This window comes from Elephantulus edwardii, unplaced genomic scaffold, assembly GCF_000299155.1.
Source record: "Elephantulus edwardii isolate Elephantulus edwardi_28Jun2011 unplaced genomic scaffold, EleEdw1.0 scaffold00030, whole genome shotgun sequence".
Lineage (NCBI taxonomy): Eukaryota > Metazoa > Chordata > Mammalia > Macroscelidea > Macroscelididae > Elephantulus > Elephantulus edwardii.
Genome location: NW_006399780.1, coordinates 17124561 through 17143976, shown reverse-complemented (window position 1 = coordinate 17143976; position 19416 = coordinate 17124561). Strand labels below are relative to the sequence as shown.

The following is a 19416-nucleotide window of genomic DNA, read 5'->3' as shown; positions in this document are numbered from 1 at the left end:
CTGTTCTAGACATGAGAATCCAAAGCCCCCTCACTTTTCAAGATTCATCCTATCTTTCAACTATTCAGTCTTGCGATGCCCCTTTCAGCTCTCCCCTCCTCCTGATGTGGCTGGTGACAAAGAAGACCATCCCAGATGCCATCTCAATAGCATACTGTGGGTCAGCCTCTCTCAGTGTGCTTATAAGCTGCCTACTAGGAGGGGGTAACCCCCATCCCCTCCCTGGAATGTATCTATTAAAATTCATGTGTAATGTGTTTGAGCTCCAGCCCTCTGTTTGGAATGGTATGGAACACAGAGCAATTCTCCTCCTCCTGGCTTCCTCCCAGCACAAGGAGAGCTCAAAACACTTCAGATCTTTCCTATTCCTCTCCCTACCTCAGGGCCAAGAAGGCCGGATTGAGATATGGGGTGGAGGGGAGAGGAGTACAGAAGTACAAGAAAAGCCTCTGGCCAGTCAAACAATTGCCCCGCCTCTGCCTACTTCTTCCTTTGGACACCTTGTTTGGGAAGCCTGAGCTCCTGGGCAGCAGACCTGCCCAGCCTCCTCCTTCTATGTCATGTAGGATAATGCCATCCCCTCCCTAAACCAGGCTTTTCCAGGGACAGTGACGCAGGATAGACCGCCCAGCCCTCAGCCAGCATAGGGACCAATTGTTCCCTGACAGCTTCAAACTTGCAGACTGGAGCAGAGAAATAACAGGCCACTGAATGGGTGTTAAAAGTCAGCCCTGGGGGCAATGCTTTCACACAAGGAGCCACTTAGGTCCATAATTGCAGGCAATAGTGAGACATCCAGGAAGCTCCCACATTCTTGAATTTACAAGTCTCCTGGACCCCTCTGTCAGGCCTGAGCCTCTTCCCAGCAGAACCAAGGGGTGGGTGTTCACAAGTAAAGAGGCCATTTTTGTGGGTTTGCAGGAATACATTCAATGATCAGGACCCAGCTTAGAACTAACAAGAGCTATATGCCAGGAATCTGAAAAATTACTGCCCAGGATCAAAGATCCCAAACTCACTGTCACAGCAGTCCAATGTTATTGTTGTTGTTAGGTGCCTTGGAGTACACCACCACTCAATAACCCTAGGAACAACCAATCTGAATGTGGGCCTATCCTGAGCCATCCTCACAATGTCCAATATGCTTGAGCCTATTATTACAGTCACTGTGTCAACCCATCTTGTTGAGAGTCTTCCTTTCTTTCTCTGACCTTCTGCTTTTCCTATCATGATGTCTTTCTCCAAGGACTGACCTCTCCTGACAACATGTCCAAATTATGTGAGACAAGTTTCACCATCCTTGTCAGAGTAGAACTAAAAACTCAGTAGGGTTTCCAAGGCTGGAATCTGTATGGGGGCAGACTGCCATAGCTCTCCTCTGATGAGCAGCTGGTGGATTCAGATTGCCCCGCAGCCCAACTCTTAACTCACTGCACCTCCAGGGAGTCAAATGACACAGAAGGAGAAAACCATGGATCTAGAAGAGGGTAAAAGTGTAAAACCAAGGGGCTAAAATATGGAATGAATTGTAAGAGAAGATAGTGGGAAGAAGAGAGATGACAGTGAGGACAATTATTAAGTGGTCCCAGTCCTCTCTGTGGGGGGCAAGTGAAGATCAGGGGAAAGGGTTAGAGGAGTTACAGGAGTTACAGGAGATGAGAATTTAGAGATCCAAATTGGAGTCCTGACTCTGCTTCTTGTCTTCAGAAAGTCACCTCTTCTTTCAGAGTCTGATTTTTCGGGCTGTGACTAGCATTGGGGCTTAGAGGATACAACCCAGAGTCCAGCCATATGGGTTCTAGAATGTGCCCTAACATTCACTACCTGCATATGTAGCCAACCAAATCCCTTAACTGCTGTGTGCTACAAAGTCTTCATGTGTAAGAGTAATAATAGCTACCCTATAGTGTTGGGTTAAAACTAAATAAGACAAGTGTACAGAAGCTACCCATAATGTTGATAGTTGCTAATGAGTCAATGCCAACTCATGGTGTTACAGAGGTTTTCTTAACAATAATCTTAACAAAAGCAAATTTCCAAGTCTTTTCTGCTACAATACCACTGAATGGGTTAGAACCACCAACTTTTAGGTTATTGGTCAGTCATAAACCATTAATACTACCTGGAGACTTTCAAAAGAATCTACTCATGAGAGATGCTTGATAAATGGTAGAATTTTATTTTATTATTATTATTATCACCCACCCTCGCAAAGTTACTATGAGATTTAAGTGAAATAATGCTTTGTGATTTACCTACTCCATGGACTGCTACATTGAATACTCAACAAATGGAATTTTTTTTATTATCAATATTATAAGTGACTATGAACTGCTAAGAGAAAAAACAGGTCTATCCTAGAGAGGTGAAACCAGGCTGGTCCTTGAAGGCAAGGATTTTGAAGCTTTGTCTGACATACTTTGGGCATGTTGCCAGGAAGGACCAGTCCCTAGAGAAAGACATCATGCTTGGAAGAGTAAAGGGACAGCGCAAGAGAGGAAGACCCTGGATAAGATGGATTGATTCAGTGACTGGGGTAACGGGGTAGGTATGTTGGAGACAATGACATTGGCTCAAGATAGAGCAGCATACACAGCTGTTGTACATAGGGTAACTATGAATTGCAGGTGACTCGGTGGCACATAACAAAAACAATAGTGGGAAGAGCATGGTTAAGTGCTTGTATTCAGAGTCCAAGACCTGGGAACTAGGAGAGAAGGAGCAGATGAGAGGTTGTGGTGTTATCCTCTCCAGGCCTGGTCCTGCCCTAGCTAGGGTGTTCCCCTCAGTGATTAGTGGGGCAGGAAGACGGGCTGTGGCCAGACATGCCATTGAGATGAACTCAACAGAGTGGTCTTTGATCTTCTCCAGCCAAGCCCAGTTCTTGAAAAGGATAAAAGTCCAAGAGAGTTTGGGAAAACAAGACTTTGAAGGATCCTCTTCCTTTGACATTCTCGAGCCACTGACCCTCTGGTACCAGTTCCCACTATGACCCAACGATCTTCTGTCACCATCAAGTCAGGGGGCACCCGGAATTTCAGTGCTTCCTCAGCCAGCCTCCTTCCGGGCTGCCGGACCAGTTTCAGCTCTGTCTCCACATCCCAGGGTGGGAAGAGCTTCGGAGGTGGCTTTGGGACCAGGAGCCTCCACAGCCTGGCGGGTAGCAAGAGAATCTCCATCAGTGGAGGTTACCGCTCCAGCCGGGCTGGTTATGGTGGTGGTGCTGGCTATGGGCTGGGTCTCGGGGGCATCGGGTACAGAGTGGGGGGAGCCTGCAGTGGGTATGGATTTGGAGGTGGGATGGCATCTGGAGCTGGAGGCATCCATGAGGTCACGGTCAACCAGAGTCTCCTAACTCCACTCCACCTGGAGTTTGATCCTTCTCTTCAGCGGGTTCGGAAGGAAGAGAAAGAGCAGATCAAGACTCTCAACAACAAGTTTGCCTCCTTCATCGACAAGGTGAGATCCTGGGAGCTGGGGAGCCTATTAATGGAGTAGAGGAGATGTGGTTTCCCACCTTGTCGAGCAGAAAAATATCCTGAGTCTCAAAGTCTCTCTAATCTACCACAATGACAGCACTCTTTTGACAGATAAGGAAACATACATTTGACTTAAAATTAGATTAAAGGAAATAGGTTTAGAGGGAGAGGGATGAAGAAAAAGTTCTAAGTTCAATTCATGGATGTAAGCCTGAGTAATGTTTTTTTTTTTGGGGGGGGGGGTTAAATTCTCTCAGGCATATAGGCATCTTCCGAGTAATCTGGATATGCCTGGGAGTTGAGTGGACAACAAATAGGACATTCAAAGCTCTCCTTTTCCCTTTTGTGTGAGGAGAACTGTGACATCCGCCCAAAGTACCATCTTCTGTATGGTCTGGAATCTCATCTTTGGGAGAGAATGTTCATGAAATTATTTTCTTTTGTACAACCTCCATTACATATCAGAGGTAGTTGATTTTTCCTGGAAAGAAGCCATTTGAGAATCTGAATAATTCAGACACCAACCTGGGATTTTGAGAAAAGACGATTAACTAAAAGACAATTTGTTTGACTGTTGACAGAGTCACCTAACATCTCAAGCCTTAGTTGGCTTGAACAGACCAATTTTACTATTCCTTAGAAAGCCTAACAGTCTATGAAATACATCACCACATGGACCCAGATTATTAAATTTGTAGAACTAGCCAGGAAGACTGATATGGTCATAGTTTTTAAACTTTATTCTCATGTAACCCCATCCCACCCAATTTCCTGGGAGCATGGTGGTGAAGGGAATAAGTGGCCCTGTTTTTCCTTGGTTCCTCCAGAGTAGATGTTAAGATTGAGAAGCTGTGACTACGGGGAACCTGGAGTCAGAATCTCCATCCTTCCTCGGATAACCTTGGGGCGGGGGCTCATTAGTTACAGATTCTCCATAGGCACGCAGCTCTCTCCAAAGCCATGTTTCTATCTTCTCTGGAACTGGTTATCATTCCACCAAAGTGCAGGGACTTTGGAGTGAATGTAATTCTAAAAGAGCAAATGAGCAGCAAAGACCAGAAGGAATTTGAAAGAGCAGAAGGAAAGACCTTGCCCAAGGTCACACCCTCCCTTTCTTATTGCCATCAAATTGAAATTACTCACAGCGGACCTTACGGTTGGTTTTCCAAGGTTGGAAATCACACAGGTAGAGACTGTTCATCTTTCTCCCACGGAGTCACGGGTGGGTTTGAACTCTCAGACAAGTACCATCTCTGAGTTAGCAGCACAACTCTCTGCTGACTGTGTCACCATTCCTCTCTTGGTTTAGGCCGAGGGCCACTGAATGACACTCCAAAGCAATCCATCCCAGAGCTCCTAGAATGGGTGGGCAACTGAGACCAAGTTTTAAAATTGGACTGAGCACACACAGTATGCTGAAAACCATATCAGAAAGAAAGGAGCAGAATGGATTGTATTGGTCACTTAGTGAAAATAAACTTCTCTTCAAGTAATAGAATGATGCAGTGGTCTTTTCTTAAATTTCCATGAGCCAGTACAGTTTGATGCTTTGAGATGATTTCCAGGTCTCCTAACCCTTGCTGTTTCCTCCCCCTCTAAATGGAGCCAATTGCAGACTTTTCCCATGCCAACAGCACTAGCATTTGCTTAGCTCTCTACATTCCAGGTTCCTTCCAGGTTCGTGAAGAAAAGGAGCCTGCCACCCAGACTCTGAGATCTCGCAGGAGCTCCCTTGCAGTGATGAGGGTCCCATACCCAGAGCCTTCCAGAAGGCTGCTATATGAAAGTCCTCACATGTATTAATTATCACTACCTGGTGTAGGTGCGGTTCCTAGAGCAGCAGAATAAAGTCCTGGAGACAAAATGGAGCCTCTTGCAAGATCAGAAAACCACCAAGATCAATATCGAGCCCATGTTTGAAGCATATATCAACAACCTGAGACGTCAGCTGGAAGGCCTGGGTGGGGAGCGGACGAGGCTAGAGACTGAGCTGAAGAGCATGCAGGACGTGGTGGAGGACTTCAAGAACAAGTGAGTGGATCCTTGGTCAGCTCCTGGGCTGGAGTCCTTCCCCAAGATCTCTGGGGAAACTAGAGAGAGCAGGAGAAGCAGAGTCTGCTCTCTAGAAGTTTCTACACATAGGACATATGTATGGAATCAGAAATAGTCAAAATAGAAAGAGATCTGGAACTCTGGTTTCAAGAATATGGAGACTTTAGGCTCAGTTTACAGATGACAGCCACAGGTGCAAAGAGATTAATATGCATGACAATGCTTCTAATTCTATATATGAGTGAAGGAAGGCTCTGAGATCAAAACTAATGTGTCCAAACACACGTAAATGGCAAATCGTGAGTTAAGAATTAACCCCATAAAATCTTACTCTCTCTCCCCCATAGACTTCATATTTTAGGGCATTATTTTTATCGTAGGAGTACGCAATGAGGGTTGCAGAGTGGATTATATTTGGGGGTAGGGGGTGGGGTTTGGGGAGGTGCGGGGGGATTGTGTACCAATGAGGGAGTTTTTCTTTTGCTTTTCAAGGAGAGGAGCAAACGGCGGGGGGAGGGGCGGGGGGAGGGGGGGTTTGTGTGGGGAGAAGGGTGCAACAATGAATGAATGAAATTCCAAAATCTCTGTAGATGTTCATTGAAATGAAAAATAAACAAACTAAATTTATAAAAAAAGAAAAAATCTTACTCTCACATTTTTTAACCAAAACCCATTGTTAGCTTACACAGCTATGCATTCAACCTAGCCAAGGACTGGAGGGCTTAAAGAAGGAAGAGATATATTCTGCCTTCTCCTAGAAACACACACACACTTAAATATAATAGTATGTGCATGCCTATAGATGTGAGTAATTTATCTTCCACTTTATTGGTCCAAATAAAATAAGGAACTCAAAAACGAGCTTTGATTATTGTTTATACACAAGAGCAGGAGATCAGATTTTAGAATTGTGCTGTCCAATGTGGCAGCCCATGCAGCCAATGAAATTTAAATTAATCAAGTTTAAGTTAAAGATTCACTTCTGACTATAAATAAAAAGTATACACTAGCCTCATTTCAAGTGCTCAATTTCTACATGTGGCTAGTGTATTTTGTATTTCATAGAACAGATATATTTTTTTCCTTACCACAGAAATTGTGGATGGTGTCATAGAATCAATCTAGAGTGGAGGCTTTAATATTTTGGTTTAACCACTAGTCATGAACTGATCCTAAGAAAACTCTCTGAGCTCTCCAAGCCTCAGTTGCTTTCTCTGTTAAATGAGGCTACCACACTTCACCTCAAGGAGGGTGTTTTAAGTGATAAGACTTGTGCTGAAGTATGTAGTTCTGATAAATGTTAACTACTTGTATTGTACTTGAACACTTGTATGACTAAGAAAACAAAACCAAATTCAGATAATCTGTAATATGTATTGAAACATGAAGTAAAAAAATGTTTTATATAAAGAAGACTTCTTAGAGAAGACTTAAAATTCAAGATTGAAAGAAAAGAGACCGAGGAGGGATATAGAGGGGACTCCTTTGAATCCATGGTTACCGGACAGGGGGTGTTCCAGTAAAAGGTATCAAGGTACAAAGCATAGATGAGGACAGGTATATGGGTCTCAGTGAGGAAAAGTTGTTCAGGTTTCCTAAAAGAGGAACACGAGGAAACAGCTCCGTTTCCCACAGAGAGCAAAGAAGAGGGCACAGTGCAGGAGAGTCAATGGCAGGAATGAGCTTTCCTCTGATGCTTTTAGACTCGCTGTTGTTGAGTTGATGCCAATTCACAGCAGCCTGTAGGACAGAGCAGACCTGCCCCACACGGTTTCCAAGGCTGTATATCTTTACAGGAGGAGACTGCCTTTCTCTCTACCATCCATTAGTTGGTGGGTTCAAACTACCAACCGGGTGTCCAGCAAACATTTTAATCATTATGCCACCAGGATTCTTTACTGGAAAACAGAGGCATTAGAGAAACAAGGGATATTCTGTTTACATATCTATGTAATGTGTGATAATACTTTGTGGTTTTAAAAGAAGACCTATATGTCATTCCATAAATAGAATATAACTTCTGAGAGGTTAAGAAATGCATTTACGCTTGCTTAACTGAGAGGTGAATGGACAATGTCCCCACCACAGCTAACCAGCAATGCTAAAACAGTTGCTGTCGAGTCAACTGAAATCCATGGTTACACCATATGTGTCCAAGCAGAACTATGTTTAATAGGTATTTGAATGAGGGTTTGTTTGGTGTTTTGTTTTGGTTTTTGGTTTTGGGGTTTTTTTTGGAAGTTGATTGCCAGGCCATTCTTCTGAGATTCTTCTCACTAGACTTGAAATTCCAACCTTTTAGTTAGTGGCCAAACACGTTAATCATTTACACTAACCAGGGACACCCCTAGCAATGCTGAGAGGGTGGCATTCAATGATGCTTAGGAGGCCTGGATGAAGAATGGATCACCCAAAATAGAAAAAAAGCCTTCCCAGAGATGAATGAGAAGAAAGTCACCTGCACCTATTTATGGGGGCTGGAGGGGAATGGGGCTGCTTCCTGAAAGCCAAATTAATGAGGAAACTTTGTGAGGTTCTTATCAGCCTGAAGACTATTTCTGAGATTACAGTCAAGCATGGAAAAGACCTAACATAAGAACCTAGTACGGAACTGGAGCTAGGCAGAGTCAAGGCTCATTGTTTGTTTAGATTGGGACAATTTCTCCAAAACAGTCAAAATAATAATAATAATAAGATATATTGGAAAAACTTCAGAGACAGAACCTGCAAGCAGATCCCTTCATGGTGCCCAAGCCTTCTCAGACCAAAGCCGTGAGAAAAGAAACAGCAGAAAGAATGAGGAGTGGTTCTGTTTGACTCCTGTTGTATTTCTTTCTGTTTTGAAAAGCATGGCTGCTTGTTGTGTTTGGAATTTGGAGGGACATATTTGTACCAGGTGAGCTGGGCTATAAGAAAACATTTTCCAGGTCTGCTGTGGAGACGCCCCATTGCCTGACCATCCACAATGCCTACTGTCCTGACCTCACTCCCAAAACATTGGCTTTTTATTCTGCCCACAGGTACGAAGAAGAAATCAACAGGCGCACTGCGGCAGAGAATGAGTTTGTGGTGCTCAAGAAGGTGAGGAGAGAGGGACACACCCCTACTCCCAGAGCCTAGCAGCCTCTAGAGTAGTTATTAGCCACCTCTGTGCCAATAACCTTAGACACAAGGCCTTTTTAGTCTGTGTAACAGGCCTAGGAAGTAGGTTTTGTTTTTAAAATGGGAAAACCAAAATGCATGCAGGCTAAGTAAGTTATCTAAAGTTACCAGGTAATCAGAAATGTACAAGAATTCAGGAATTCAAAGTCCTTTCCTAATTATTATACCCACACTCAACTTCCTATGTAGTCCTGGTCAGAGGTGGGGGTAAAGAAATGGGTTTTGTCCTAAGCTGAGTCTCCATCAACTCTGGCTCGTGAAGGCCAGGCCAGAAGGGCAGGCATCAACTCCACAGAGTCCTGGACCTCACTGGGCACAGACAGAAGGAGCTAGACTGCAGAAGGAGAGGGGGAAAACAATGTGAAAGGGAGGAAGCAAATCTATTAAGGGAAAGGAATAGGGGTGCCACCACAGACTTCAGGCAGAGGTCCAGGGAGCCCAGGGGCATTGGAAACCCAGGGCCTGAAACAAGTGCCGGCCTCACCAAGCTGAGGTGACAGAGGAAAGTTTCCCCTTTGGGGTCGGCTGAGGAGCAGGGCAGGCATTCCCTATGGGCTCCAGTCCTCACAGTTTGAACTCCTTAAGCTCCACTTTACAACCTAAAATAAAAAAACTCCTTTATCTCCATGAATGAAAGTTAGTTCTCCCACCTAACCAGCCACCTGAGGAGGCTGGTGAGAAAAGTGAAACTCAGGGATACAATGTGTTCTGTTCCTCAGGACGTGGACGCTGCATACATGAATAAGGTGGAGCTAGAGGCCAAGGTGGATGCCTTGACTGACGAGATCAACTTCCTGAGGGCCTTCTACGAGGCGGTGAGGAGTGTGCGGACCCTCAGGAGGGCTGTGGGCTGCTGGGGACACAGAAGCCATTGAGTCTTTCCCTGGTCTTTCTGCTCTTCTCCCCATCCTGGGGTGGAATTCATGGGGCAGATGTTGCTTCTCCTAACAAGAGAGAAAATGAGGTTCCCTGGGGCAAAGGAGAAATTAATCTTTGGCCACTTGGGTCAAGCATACCTCATTGTCAGGGGATGGGGTGGAACGTGGTGCCCTGTTGCTGAAAAACACTGGCTTCCAGAGGGCTATCTGAGCACACTGACTGCCCTGCCGAGCCCTGCCCAGATTTACTTGTCGTTCTTCCTAGATTAGTTGTTGCTATTGTTCTTATGTGTCATCAAGTCAGAATGGACTCGTCACTGACCTCCAGCAAGCTTTCAGGGGCTATAAATTGCACAAGAAGAGAGTGCCACTTTTTTCCTGCAGACCCACATTGGTGAATTTGAGCCATTTGCCCTTGGGTTGGCACCACAGCTCCTTACCACTAAGCTTCCTAGTGTACTTGTTGTTATTATTGTTGTTGTTGTATGCCATTGAGTGGGAGCTGAACCCTCGAGCAGGTTTTCAGAGGCTGTTGATTGCATGAGGGGGGATTGCCCAGCCTTCTGCAGATTTACATGTATGTATGCAACCACACACATTCATTGGCAGCTATTGTGTTCACACACAAGCCAGTTGCCTGATTCTAGGTAGGACATACAATTTTGCTTTTCCAGCAAATTCCTAAATGATGCTGATGTAGTTAGTCCAAGGTTCACCACTTTTGAGAACAATCGCTATAAATAATCCTAAGAAAAAAAAACCAAAACCCAAGTATTAACTAATTGTGGGTTTACTATTCAGAAAGAATCCTAGAAATAACCTTATACTTCTTAGTAAAAAGATAATGCTGTTGTTGTGTGTACCATGGGGTCAGAACTAAGCCATGGCTGACCCTCTGATGGGTCGGGTCTTCAGAGGCAATTAATTGCATGAGAGGAGATTACCCATCTTTCTCCTGTGGAACAGCTGGAGGATTTGAACTATGTGCCTTCAGGATTGCAATGCAGCTTCCTACCACTAGGCCACAAGAGCTCCCTAAATAGATAATAGACATAGGTTAAGATGGGTGAAGGGAAAAGAAATATACAGAAAATAATAATAATAATGTGTTGACATCACTTTTTCTAATTCTCACAAAAATCTCAAGACTTCAGTAGTGCGATTGTCCCCTCAGAGATTTGGAGACGTTATATGACTCACCTGGCAGATCTAAGAGTTGAGTCTTTAGCACTCTGCCCTTTCTGCTTTTTGGAGCTGATGTTCATTTCCCTTTCCTAAGAAGGAAGGGCCTCTTGGCAAAGAGTATTGAGAAGAGGCTGAACTTTCTGGCTCCTTCTGACTCAGTGTCTTTCACACGATGCTTCCTTTATTTGGTGTGAAGGGTTGGGATTCCCAGAATGTGAGACATCAATGTGCTGGCAGGTCACAACAAAGTGCATCTCCTTGACAACAGGAATGCCTTCTGGAGATTTCTGGCTAACAGTACCTGTGCTGCTGCTCCCTCTGAGATGACCTAATGAGGAAGGGCAGTTCTAACTGAGTGACCTCCCTAATGATTGGCTTTGGGGGTTTTTTGTTGGGTGGAGTTTTATTTTTGCCCTTTGAGACCTAAACAGGCTCCCTACCCCAACAATGCATGTGAACCTTCTCTCAGGATCTCCTCTGGAGGTCAGGTCACAGTCTCCCAACCTACACACACACACACACACACACACACACATATATATATATATATACCCACATTCACCACACTTTGCTCAGCTCTCCCATCTATGGTTCTTACAGGAGTTGGCTCAGCTTCAAACCCAGATCTCAGAGACCTCTGTGGTCCTGTCCATGGACAACAACCGCTGCCTGGACCTGAACAGCATCATTTCTGAGGTCAAGGCCCAGTATGAGGACATTGCGAACCGCAGCCGGGCTGAGGCTGAGTCCTGGTACCAAACCAAGGTGAGGGAACTAGTCAACTCAACTCAGTTAGGCTCAAAGCACCAGGTACAAGACCAGAATGACAAATACAACTAAGACAAAGGCCTTGGCCTCTTGGACCTTATGTGTTGAGATTGATCCTAACCCTCTACTCTGAGCATTGCCTCAATGCAGCACTGTCAGAACCTGGAGGAATAAATAGCCACATCACAGCAAGGCCCCGCCCCCAGAGAAGGGCACGCCTCCAATACCTACAGCAGAGAGGCAAGGTACAGCTGGACAGTAGTGACCATCAGTACCAGCAGGGGGCACAGAGGTGAAAGGGAAGAGGTTTTGTTTCCTGGCAGCAACTGTAGGATCAAAAGAATAGAGGTAGAACTAGCTGTAGAGGGACTGGAGGGCTTTCGAGACCACCCAAAACCACGGGCAAAGACTTGGAATAAGTCACAGAGTAAGGTTTTCCGCATTAAAGCAAACACTCAGAGTGAAGGGGTCACTGGAGATGGATAAACTATGAAGATAAAAATCCTTGTTCCCCATAACATAATGGGAGGATTATTTCAATTTCCTGAAAAGGAGAGAGCAGACAAGAAAGGGAAAAAGATGCATAAGCACCAAAATGAGGAGAGCCAGAAAATTTTAAGGAACAGGGTGAAAGTTATCCTGCTTTAATTTGTGTAAGTTTCTGTGGTAGAAATTTTCCTTTACCCCCTCCAAACCTTCAAGTAAACTTAGCATTGCATCAAAAACAAACAAATAAGCTCGCTGACCCCAAGCAGCTGAAGCCTTCTCTTCCTGGCTTGGCCGTCCCCTGATGCCCTGCATGCACGCCTCACACAAGACCTCCTTTTCCCCCAGTACGAGGAGCTGCAGCGGTCTGCCGGCCAGCACGGCGACAATCTCCGCACCACCAAGACGGAGATCTCTGAGCTGAACCGCATGATCCAGAGGCTGCGCTCAGAGATTGAGAACGTGAAGAAGCAGGTAGGGATGGGCTCACAGGGGTCGTCCCAGCCATGCCTTCACATCCTCACAGCCTGTGCCTGGCCCTAAGGCTGTCCATGCAGAAAGACGTCATCCCCAGTGAGTGGGCCTCTCCAGATTGTAGTGGGGTTGCCCCCTGACAACTAGGGATGCCAAGAGGTTCTTTGTGAGGCCAAAACATCAGTGCTTCTAGGAAAGGTTTTAGCCTCTGGAGGCAAAGATGGCAAGACCTTGACTTCCTTCATTTACCCACTATGCAAAGAATTAAGAAATGATAGCAAACCACAAGCAAACCCACTGCCTTGGAGTCTGATGGACTCATAGTAGCTCTCTCTGTGACAGAGCAGAACTGCCCCCCGGAGTTTCCAAGGGAATAATCTTCTGCTCCAGAAACACGGTGCTCAGCTTTCCCCCAGAGCTGGATGATAGACTCAAACCATTGACATTTTGGTTAGCAGTCAAGTGCTTTAACCACTGTGCCAGAGCTTCTTTCAGTAATGATCAGAATCTTGAAACTATTTTTTCCTCCCTTGGTAGGCCTGCACAAGGTAGACAATAATCAAGTTTACTTTTTATTTATTTATTTTTTCTTTTTTGTGAGAAAAATTTGTATTTAGATTTAACCAGCTGGACTGAGTTTAGATGATCCCACTTATGTTGGCAACATACAAAGCAACATAGCCAGGAGCAAGTTGAACATAGGCCTTCTTCTCTCCACCAGGCCTAATCAAAGTGTTGACCTTAGCTACATCAATGTCATAGAGCCTCTTTACAGCTTGTTTGATTTGGTGCTTGTTGGCCTTGACATCCACAATGAACACAAGTGTGTTGTTATCTCCTATCTTCTTCATGGCTGACTCAGTGGCATAGTGGTCAAGCTTGTTTCTCCTGGGGGCGCTCTTCCAGGGGTGTTTGGGCTGCCTTCGGAGTCTCAGCATCTCGGGCCACTGGAAGGTGGCTGACGTGCAGATATTCTTTCTTTTTTTTTTGGCTGTGGATGCCCTTCAGGACTGCCTTCTTGGCCTTAATGCCTTTGCTTTGGCTTCAGTTTGGGGAGGGGCAGGGCTTCCTGCTTCGCTTTTTTTTTTTCTATATTTTATTAATTTTCATAAACATTTACAGAGATTTTGGGTTTCCATTCATTCATTGTTGCACTATTCTCTCTACCCTCCTCCCAGTTTGTTCTTGTCCAAATGCCACAGTGCTTGTCAAAGCCAGTTCTGATTAATCTTCTTTGTCAGTGTGTCCTTTGCCATTCCCTATCACTCCTCCCTGAGAGAGACTTCACCCTGAGTCATAAGGAAAAGGGGATGGCGTATTCTCTTAGCTACTTCCTGCTGAAAAGGGACGCTGTGGGTTTCAGGGTGAAGATCTTCCCTCACTACTCTAAAGGGCCCCTTTGGCAGTAGGAAACACATAGACTATTATGGAGATTGATTTTGGAATTTAGATGCACTCTTATTGATTGTGCTTGGCCGTACATGTTCATATCCTTGAAGATGTATCATGGGGGTGTTGCAACCTAGAAGACACAAATTTGACTAACAAGTTATAAGTACATGAGTCCAAAAATTATGGAAAAGTAAAAGAAAAGATTCTTTCATTGGTGCCATCTTTGTAAAAAGCCAAGTTTAATTTTTAAAGATAATGATGCCCCAACCTCCTGCGCATTATTAGATCCATCCCAGGAGATTTGTCTTAGGGGTGCACCTAAGTCCACAGTGCACTGCTCATTCACCTCTGGGGATGATTTCACGTGTTCCTCTCTCCTCCTGACAGTGTGCTACCCTCCAAGCTGCCATCGCTGATGCAGAGCAGCGTGGTGAACTGGCCCTGAAAGATGCCAAACACAAGCTGGCCGAGCTGGAAGATGCCCTGCAGAAGGCCAAGCAGGACATGGCCAGGATGGTGCGTGAGTACCAGGAGCTGATGAACGTCAAGCTGGCCCTGGACATCGAAATTGCCACCTACCGCAAGCTGCTGGAGGGCGAGGAATGCAGGTGGGCTACCTTCTACCTCTCATGGCTCCAACAGAGACCATCCATGGCTACTTCAGTGTCAGAGACCACCTGGGAAACACACTATCAGGATGCTGGATAGAAATCCCAAAGACTCTGTTCAAAAGCAGCTTCTCCCATGAGGAAAGCATCAGTTACAGTTCCTCCTGGGTTACCCAGCATAGGGGCCAGTGTCCACGGCTTTAAAGGAGTGGGTCCATGGCTACCTAGAAAGGCTGTGACCAGAGTTACTTCTGTTCGGCCCTGTTACAAATGGCAGCGTGCTCAGCATGAGTTCTAGTGCCTCTCATGCTACCAGCCTGGCATGAACCCCATGATCCATTTCTCTCTATATTTTTAAACTAATCTCTTCTAGGTTTCCCACTACATATTCATATTCATTTCCTAAAGCTAATTAGATAAATTACAAGCCTGTGAAACACTTAGCATAGCTCCTCACATTCAGTTAGCACTATGGGCTGATAAAGAGATGTAGAGTTTGAATACAAAGAAGCCAGGGTTCTTTATTTTCTCTACAATGAAATTTCTCGAGAGAGACTCCATCTTCAGAGGGACTCCATCTTCCACCACCCTCTGTAACAAAACTCCTGAGTAAACCGCTGTGAGAAGGAAAAAAAAAAAAAAAATTTCTCTTTTTTTCCCTGCCACAGACTTACTGGAGAAGGTGTTGGACCTGTGAATATCTGTGAGTATCTTGGGATGCTAGAAAAGGGAAAGACAGTAGCTAAGACCCTCTTATGGGCTCTGCAGCCAGTTACTGTCAAGTCAGTTCCAACACACGGCAGCTCCATGTGTGTCAGAGTCAAACAGTGCCCCATGGGTTTTCAATGCGCCACTTCAAGAAGTAGATAATTATCCTCTCTTCTGAGGTGTCTCTGGGTGAACTCAAACTGCCAGTCTTTTGGTGAGCAGTTGAACAAGCGATGGTAAATTTTTGCCTTCCATAAGGGAGACCCAGGTTAATTCCTAGTCAATGAATCTCATGCACAGCCACCACTCATTTTTTCAAGAGAGACAGGTACATGCATGCTGCTGGGATGTGAACAGGTTTCAGTGGGGCTCCCAGACTCAGGCAAAGTAGGCTTAGGGTTCTGCTTCTGAAAATCAGACAATGAAAAGCTTAGGGATCGCAAGTCCAGCCCACAGCCAATAATGGAGATGATGTAGACCAAGCAGTGTTTTGTTCTGTCGTGCATGGACGTGAGTCAGAGGCAAAACAATGGAAGCTAACAAGAAGGGGCCCTGTGGAGACCTGCTTCCTTTTTTGGCATCCATGTGGGGACAAGAGAACTTCTCAGAAGTGGGGCAGTCCACCCACTATAGAAATTAGAGTGGAGCTCAGGGACTTTTCTCCTCACTCTGGGATAGTCTCCCTGGAGTTTGCAGGTGATCCCTTACTCCCAGTGATAGCCCGGCCCCACTGAGGTCACATGTCCACAAGAAGTGATTTCACCTCAGAACTTGGCACGGGAGAATCAGTATTATGGAACAAGGCTTCTTGCACAGGAGGGAGTCTCTCATCTAAATGCCTCATGTTCTCAGCTGAGTTCTGGTAGGAACGCAAACTAACCCTACCCAAAGAGTCAGAAAGGCCTGCATTTAGATTTTAAACCAATTAGTTTGGCACATCAAGCAATGACTAACTTAATTGACTCGGCCTCAACTCATAAGAAGACCTAATAGTCTCACAGAATGACCCACTAAGATTCAGAAAGCTGTTGAAAAGCTCAGCATTTAGGCAATATTAATAGGAGCATACAGAGCTCTGGTAGCACAGTGAGCAATATGCCCTGCCAATAATTGAAAGGTTGGTAGTTCAAATCCACCAGCCATTGCTTGAGACAATGATAGGCAGCCTCCTCTCATAAAGATTAACAGCCTTACAAACACAGTGGAGGGTTGCTAGGAATTAAAACTGACTGGATGCAGTAGAATTTTGGACTAGGAGTATGGGAGTCCCAGGCAAGGAGTGTAAAATCCCTGTAGGTCCATCCATGTGCATGAGATCACATTAGGAAGGCTGACAAGCCATAGGAGTGAGGGATTAGAAACAGCTAGTAAATGGAAGAGGAATAATCATCTGGGGGGAAACGACCCAAGAAGGAGGCTGGAAAAATACCTGCAAATATTTGACAGCCTGTAGAGAGCTGTGCCAGAGGTGATGGACTCCGCGTAACTGAAGGTATTGGAGCAGAAGTTAGCAGAGTGCCTCTCAGTGATGCAATACTAAATGATATTATTGTGATGGAATTCTAAGATGGGATGAAGTCCATCTAGATGTAGGGCTTCTTCCAAGATGGAAGTCTAATTCTATAACAGTCACAGATAAGGGCTGGACATGTCGTTGTGTTGTTGTGTGCCATCAAGTCAGAATCAACTCATAGCTGATGCTCCAATGGGTTTTCAGAGGCAGTAAATCTCATGGGAGGAGACTGTCCACTCTTCTCTCATGGAGCAACTGGTGAATTCGAACCACATAACTTTGGGGTTGCAGCACAGGTTCTTCCCACGAGGCTACCAAATCTCCCTGAACATAGCATTGTTGTTGTTGTTGTTGCTACAAACCATTGAGTAGGAGCCAACCCACAGCTGACTCTCCAGCAGCTTTTCAGAGGCAGTAAATCATATGGAAGTTGACTGTCCATCTTTCTCCTGCAGAGCTGCTGGCAGATTCGAACCACATACCTTCGTGTTAGCAGCACAGCTTCTGACAACTAGGCCACCAGAGTGCATAGCTTTTCTGGTGTGTGTGAAAGTGGACATGTCATTTGCTCTCTTTGTGCCTCTATTCTTTCCCCTATAAAATGGGGGTACTCATAGTCATGGATCCTCTGGGGCCTCAATTGTAGAAGTCTTTGTGGTCGCAGCTGTGAATAATCTTTGAAAGCTGTGAGAGAGGATGGTGAATGCAGGCTTCCTCTCTAACTGTGTGCCTCTCAGGGTCCTGATGAGATTCCCAGCCCTTGAGGCCCTGAAGGGAGGGAGGGTTGGCCTAGAGCAAAACATCATGGGAGTGGAGTAGGCATGACAATGAACGGCATTCAGCTGGGAAGTACGTCTTGGGAAACCTGAGGAGTTTACCAATATGCCCTGTGATTTCTCTCCACAGCCGTGGTCTCTTCCTCCAGCGGCACAGGCTACAGTGGGGGCGGAGGCCTCTGTGTAGGTGGGGGCGGCTACAGCAGTGGCCTTTGCTATGGCGGGGGCAGCAGTGGCTTCAGCTCCTCCAGCAGCCGCAGCGTGGGTGGCAGCAGCTCCAGCATGCGCCTCATCTCCAAGACCTCCTCCACCAAGAAGAGTTACAGGAGCTAAAGTGTCCCACCCTCCTTGGCTGCCTCCCCCAGTGCCTCTAAGATTTCCAGCCCTATGACTTGACACTGCTGACTAAATTCACCTTGTTCATCCCTCTGAGATAACCCACAGATGTATCCAACTTGTTTCCCCACTTAGAGCCCACAAGGGTCCAAAGAATTTTTATCAACTAACAACTGTTTCCTACTGGCTGTACTCTGGGAGGGTTCAGAAATGAAAAGAACCTTTGCCCTTTGGAAACTTCCAGAGTAGAAATGTGGTCAACCTTTCTCCTTGTGTCTAACTCTAATCCACTATAACCACAAGATGATTAGTTCAGTATTTGGTTGGGGTCTTGGAAGCCCTAGTGGTTAAAAGATTTGCTAATGGTGGCCTAGGTCCTCTGAGTGGTCCAGAGGTCTAAGGACTTGTGCTGCCAACTCAAAGGCATGCAGTTTGAACCTACCAGCTGCTTTTCAGAAGAAAGATGGGAAATCTCCTCCTTGCAATTTACAGCCTCTGAAAATCCACTGGAGGGGCAGGTATGAATTGGTTCTAACTAGATGGCACATAACTTGGAAGTAGTTCAACGCTATCTAGGTCAGCATTTCCATGTGTGTCATTTTTAATGAGAGACCGAAAATGTCCTTGAAAATTGCCACAAGGATTCCCTTCTGCTTTCCCTTCCCCAGCCAATTCTCCCAACAATTCTTAGAAGAAGAATATTTGAACAAGAAATCAGCAGCCTTAAGATACTATCAACTGTTGATTATTCACAGGATAGAATTACTTCATCTAGAATTGTTTTTTTAAAAAAAAAATTCTAAATTCTCAGTGGCTTCTTGTTGTTACTGTTGTTATGTACCATATAGTCAGAACTGACCCATAGCTGACCCTCTAGTCGGTTTTCAGAGGCAGTAAATTCCACAGGAAGAGCTTGTCCATCTTTCTCCCACGGAGCAGCTTCTGGATTTGAACCATGTGCATTTGGGTTGGCAATACAGAGCTCCAAGTCTTGAGACTATATTAAGTAGTATTTTACAGCAAAATTCCTTCCAAACCTGCCTCATTTAAAGCAGTATTAAGATCACTTTCCCTTAAGAAATGTCCTGATGATGATGGGGAAGGAGACACGCTGATGGGAAGGTGTAGAGAAGCCGGCTCAGCACAAGATGCCTGATGCTCAAAAAAAGAGACTCTAAGTCCCCTGTGTTAAGAGTTGTGTTAAGAGATGTCCTCCCAGAAAACAGAGTTGCAGGCTCAGGACCTTTCCCTATTGCTCTGTGCTAGCCACGGGTCTGCTCTAGGAAGTTGTCCTTCTTGGTCTTGCCATCTACCACCCTCTTAAGTCTCTTTATCTCAACCTTCTCCTTGCCCCTCTTTTCTTCTACTCCCACCCTCTTTCTGCTTGACAACACAGTTCTTGCTATCTTTCTCCTCTGTTGTCTTTCCCTCCTCTGATCTTTCCTTTCCCCTCCACTGTCTCTAAAATGGCCCTCCTCTTTGCTGATTTCCCTCCATCCAACCATGGTTAGAATGCAAGATCCATCCTCCTCCATCGAAATCCCTGCTCCATAGGGAGAGCCCAAGATTGCAAAGCTTGAGGAGAGAGATTCTTCTTCC

General features: G+C 45.4%; 1 protein-coding gene across 1 annotated transcript; it reads left to right on the top strand.

The window, feature by feature from the left end:
• The first annotated feature begins 2988 nt into the window (after positions 1 to 2988).
• On the top strand, positions 2989 to 17814 carry LOC102850532 (keratin, type II cytoskeletal 5-like). Its single transcript, XM_006883856.1, has 9 exons — positions 2989 to 3459; positions 5302 to 5510; positions 8552 to 8612; positions 9413 to 9508; positions 11357 to 11521; positions 12359 to 12484; positions 14264 to 14484; positions 15153 to 15187; positions 17612 to 17814. Exons 1-9 carry the CDS (start codon positions 2989 to 2991, stop codon positions 17812 to 17814), a joined length of 1587 nt encoding a protein of 528 aa, XP_006883918.1.
• The last annotated feature ends 1602 nt before the right edge of the window (positions 17815 to 19416 follow it).

Excerpts from the sequence above, each read along its gene's own strand:
- LOC102850532 (XM_006883856.1), top strand. The coding sequence starts at position 2,989 with ATGACCCAACGATCTTCTGTCACCATCAAGTCAGGGGGCACCCGGAAT. Across the intron at positions 3,460-5,301 it reads TTGCCTCCTTCATCGACAAG|GTGCGGTTCCTAGAGCAGCA; the intron begins GTGAGATCCTGG and ends TACCTGGTGTAG. Across the intron at positions 11,522-12,358 it reads AGTCCTGGTACCAAACCAAG|TACGAGGAGCTGCAGCGGTC; the intron begins GTGAGGGAACTA and ends CTTTTCCCCCAG.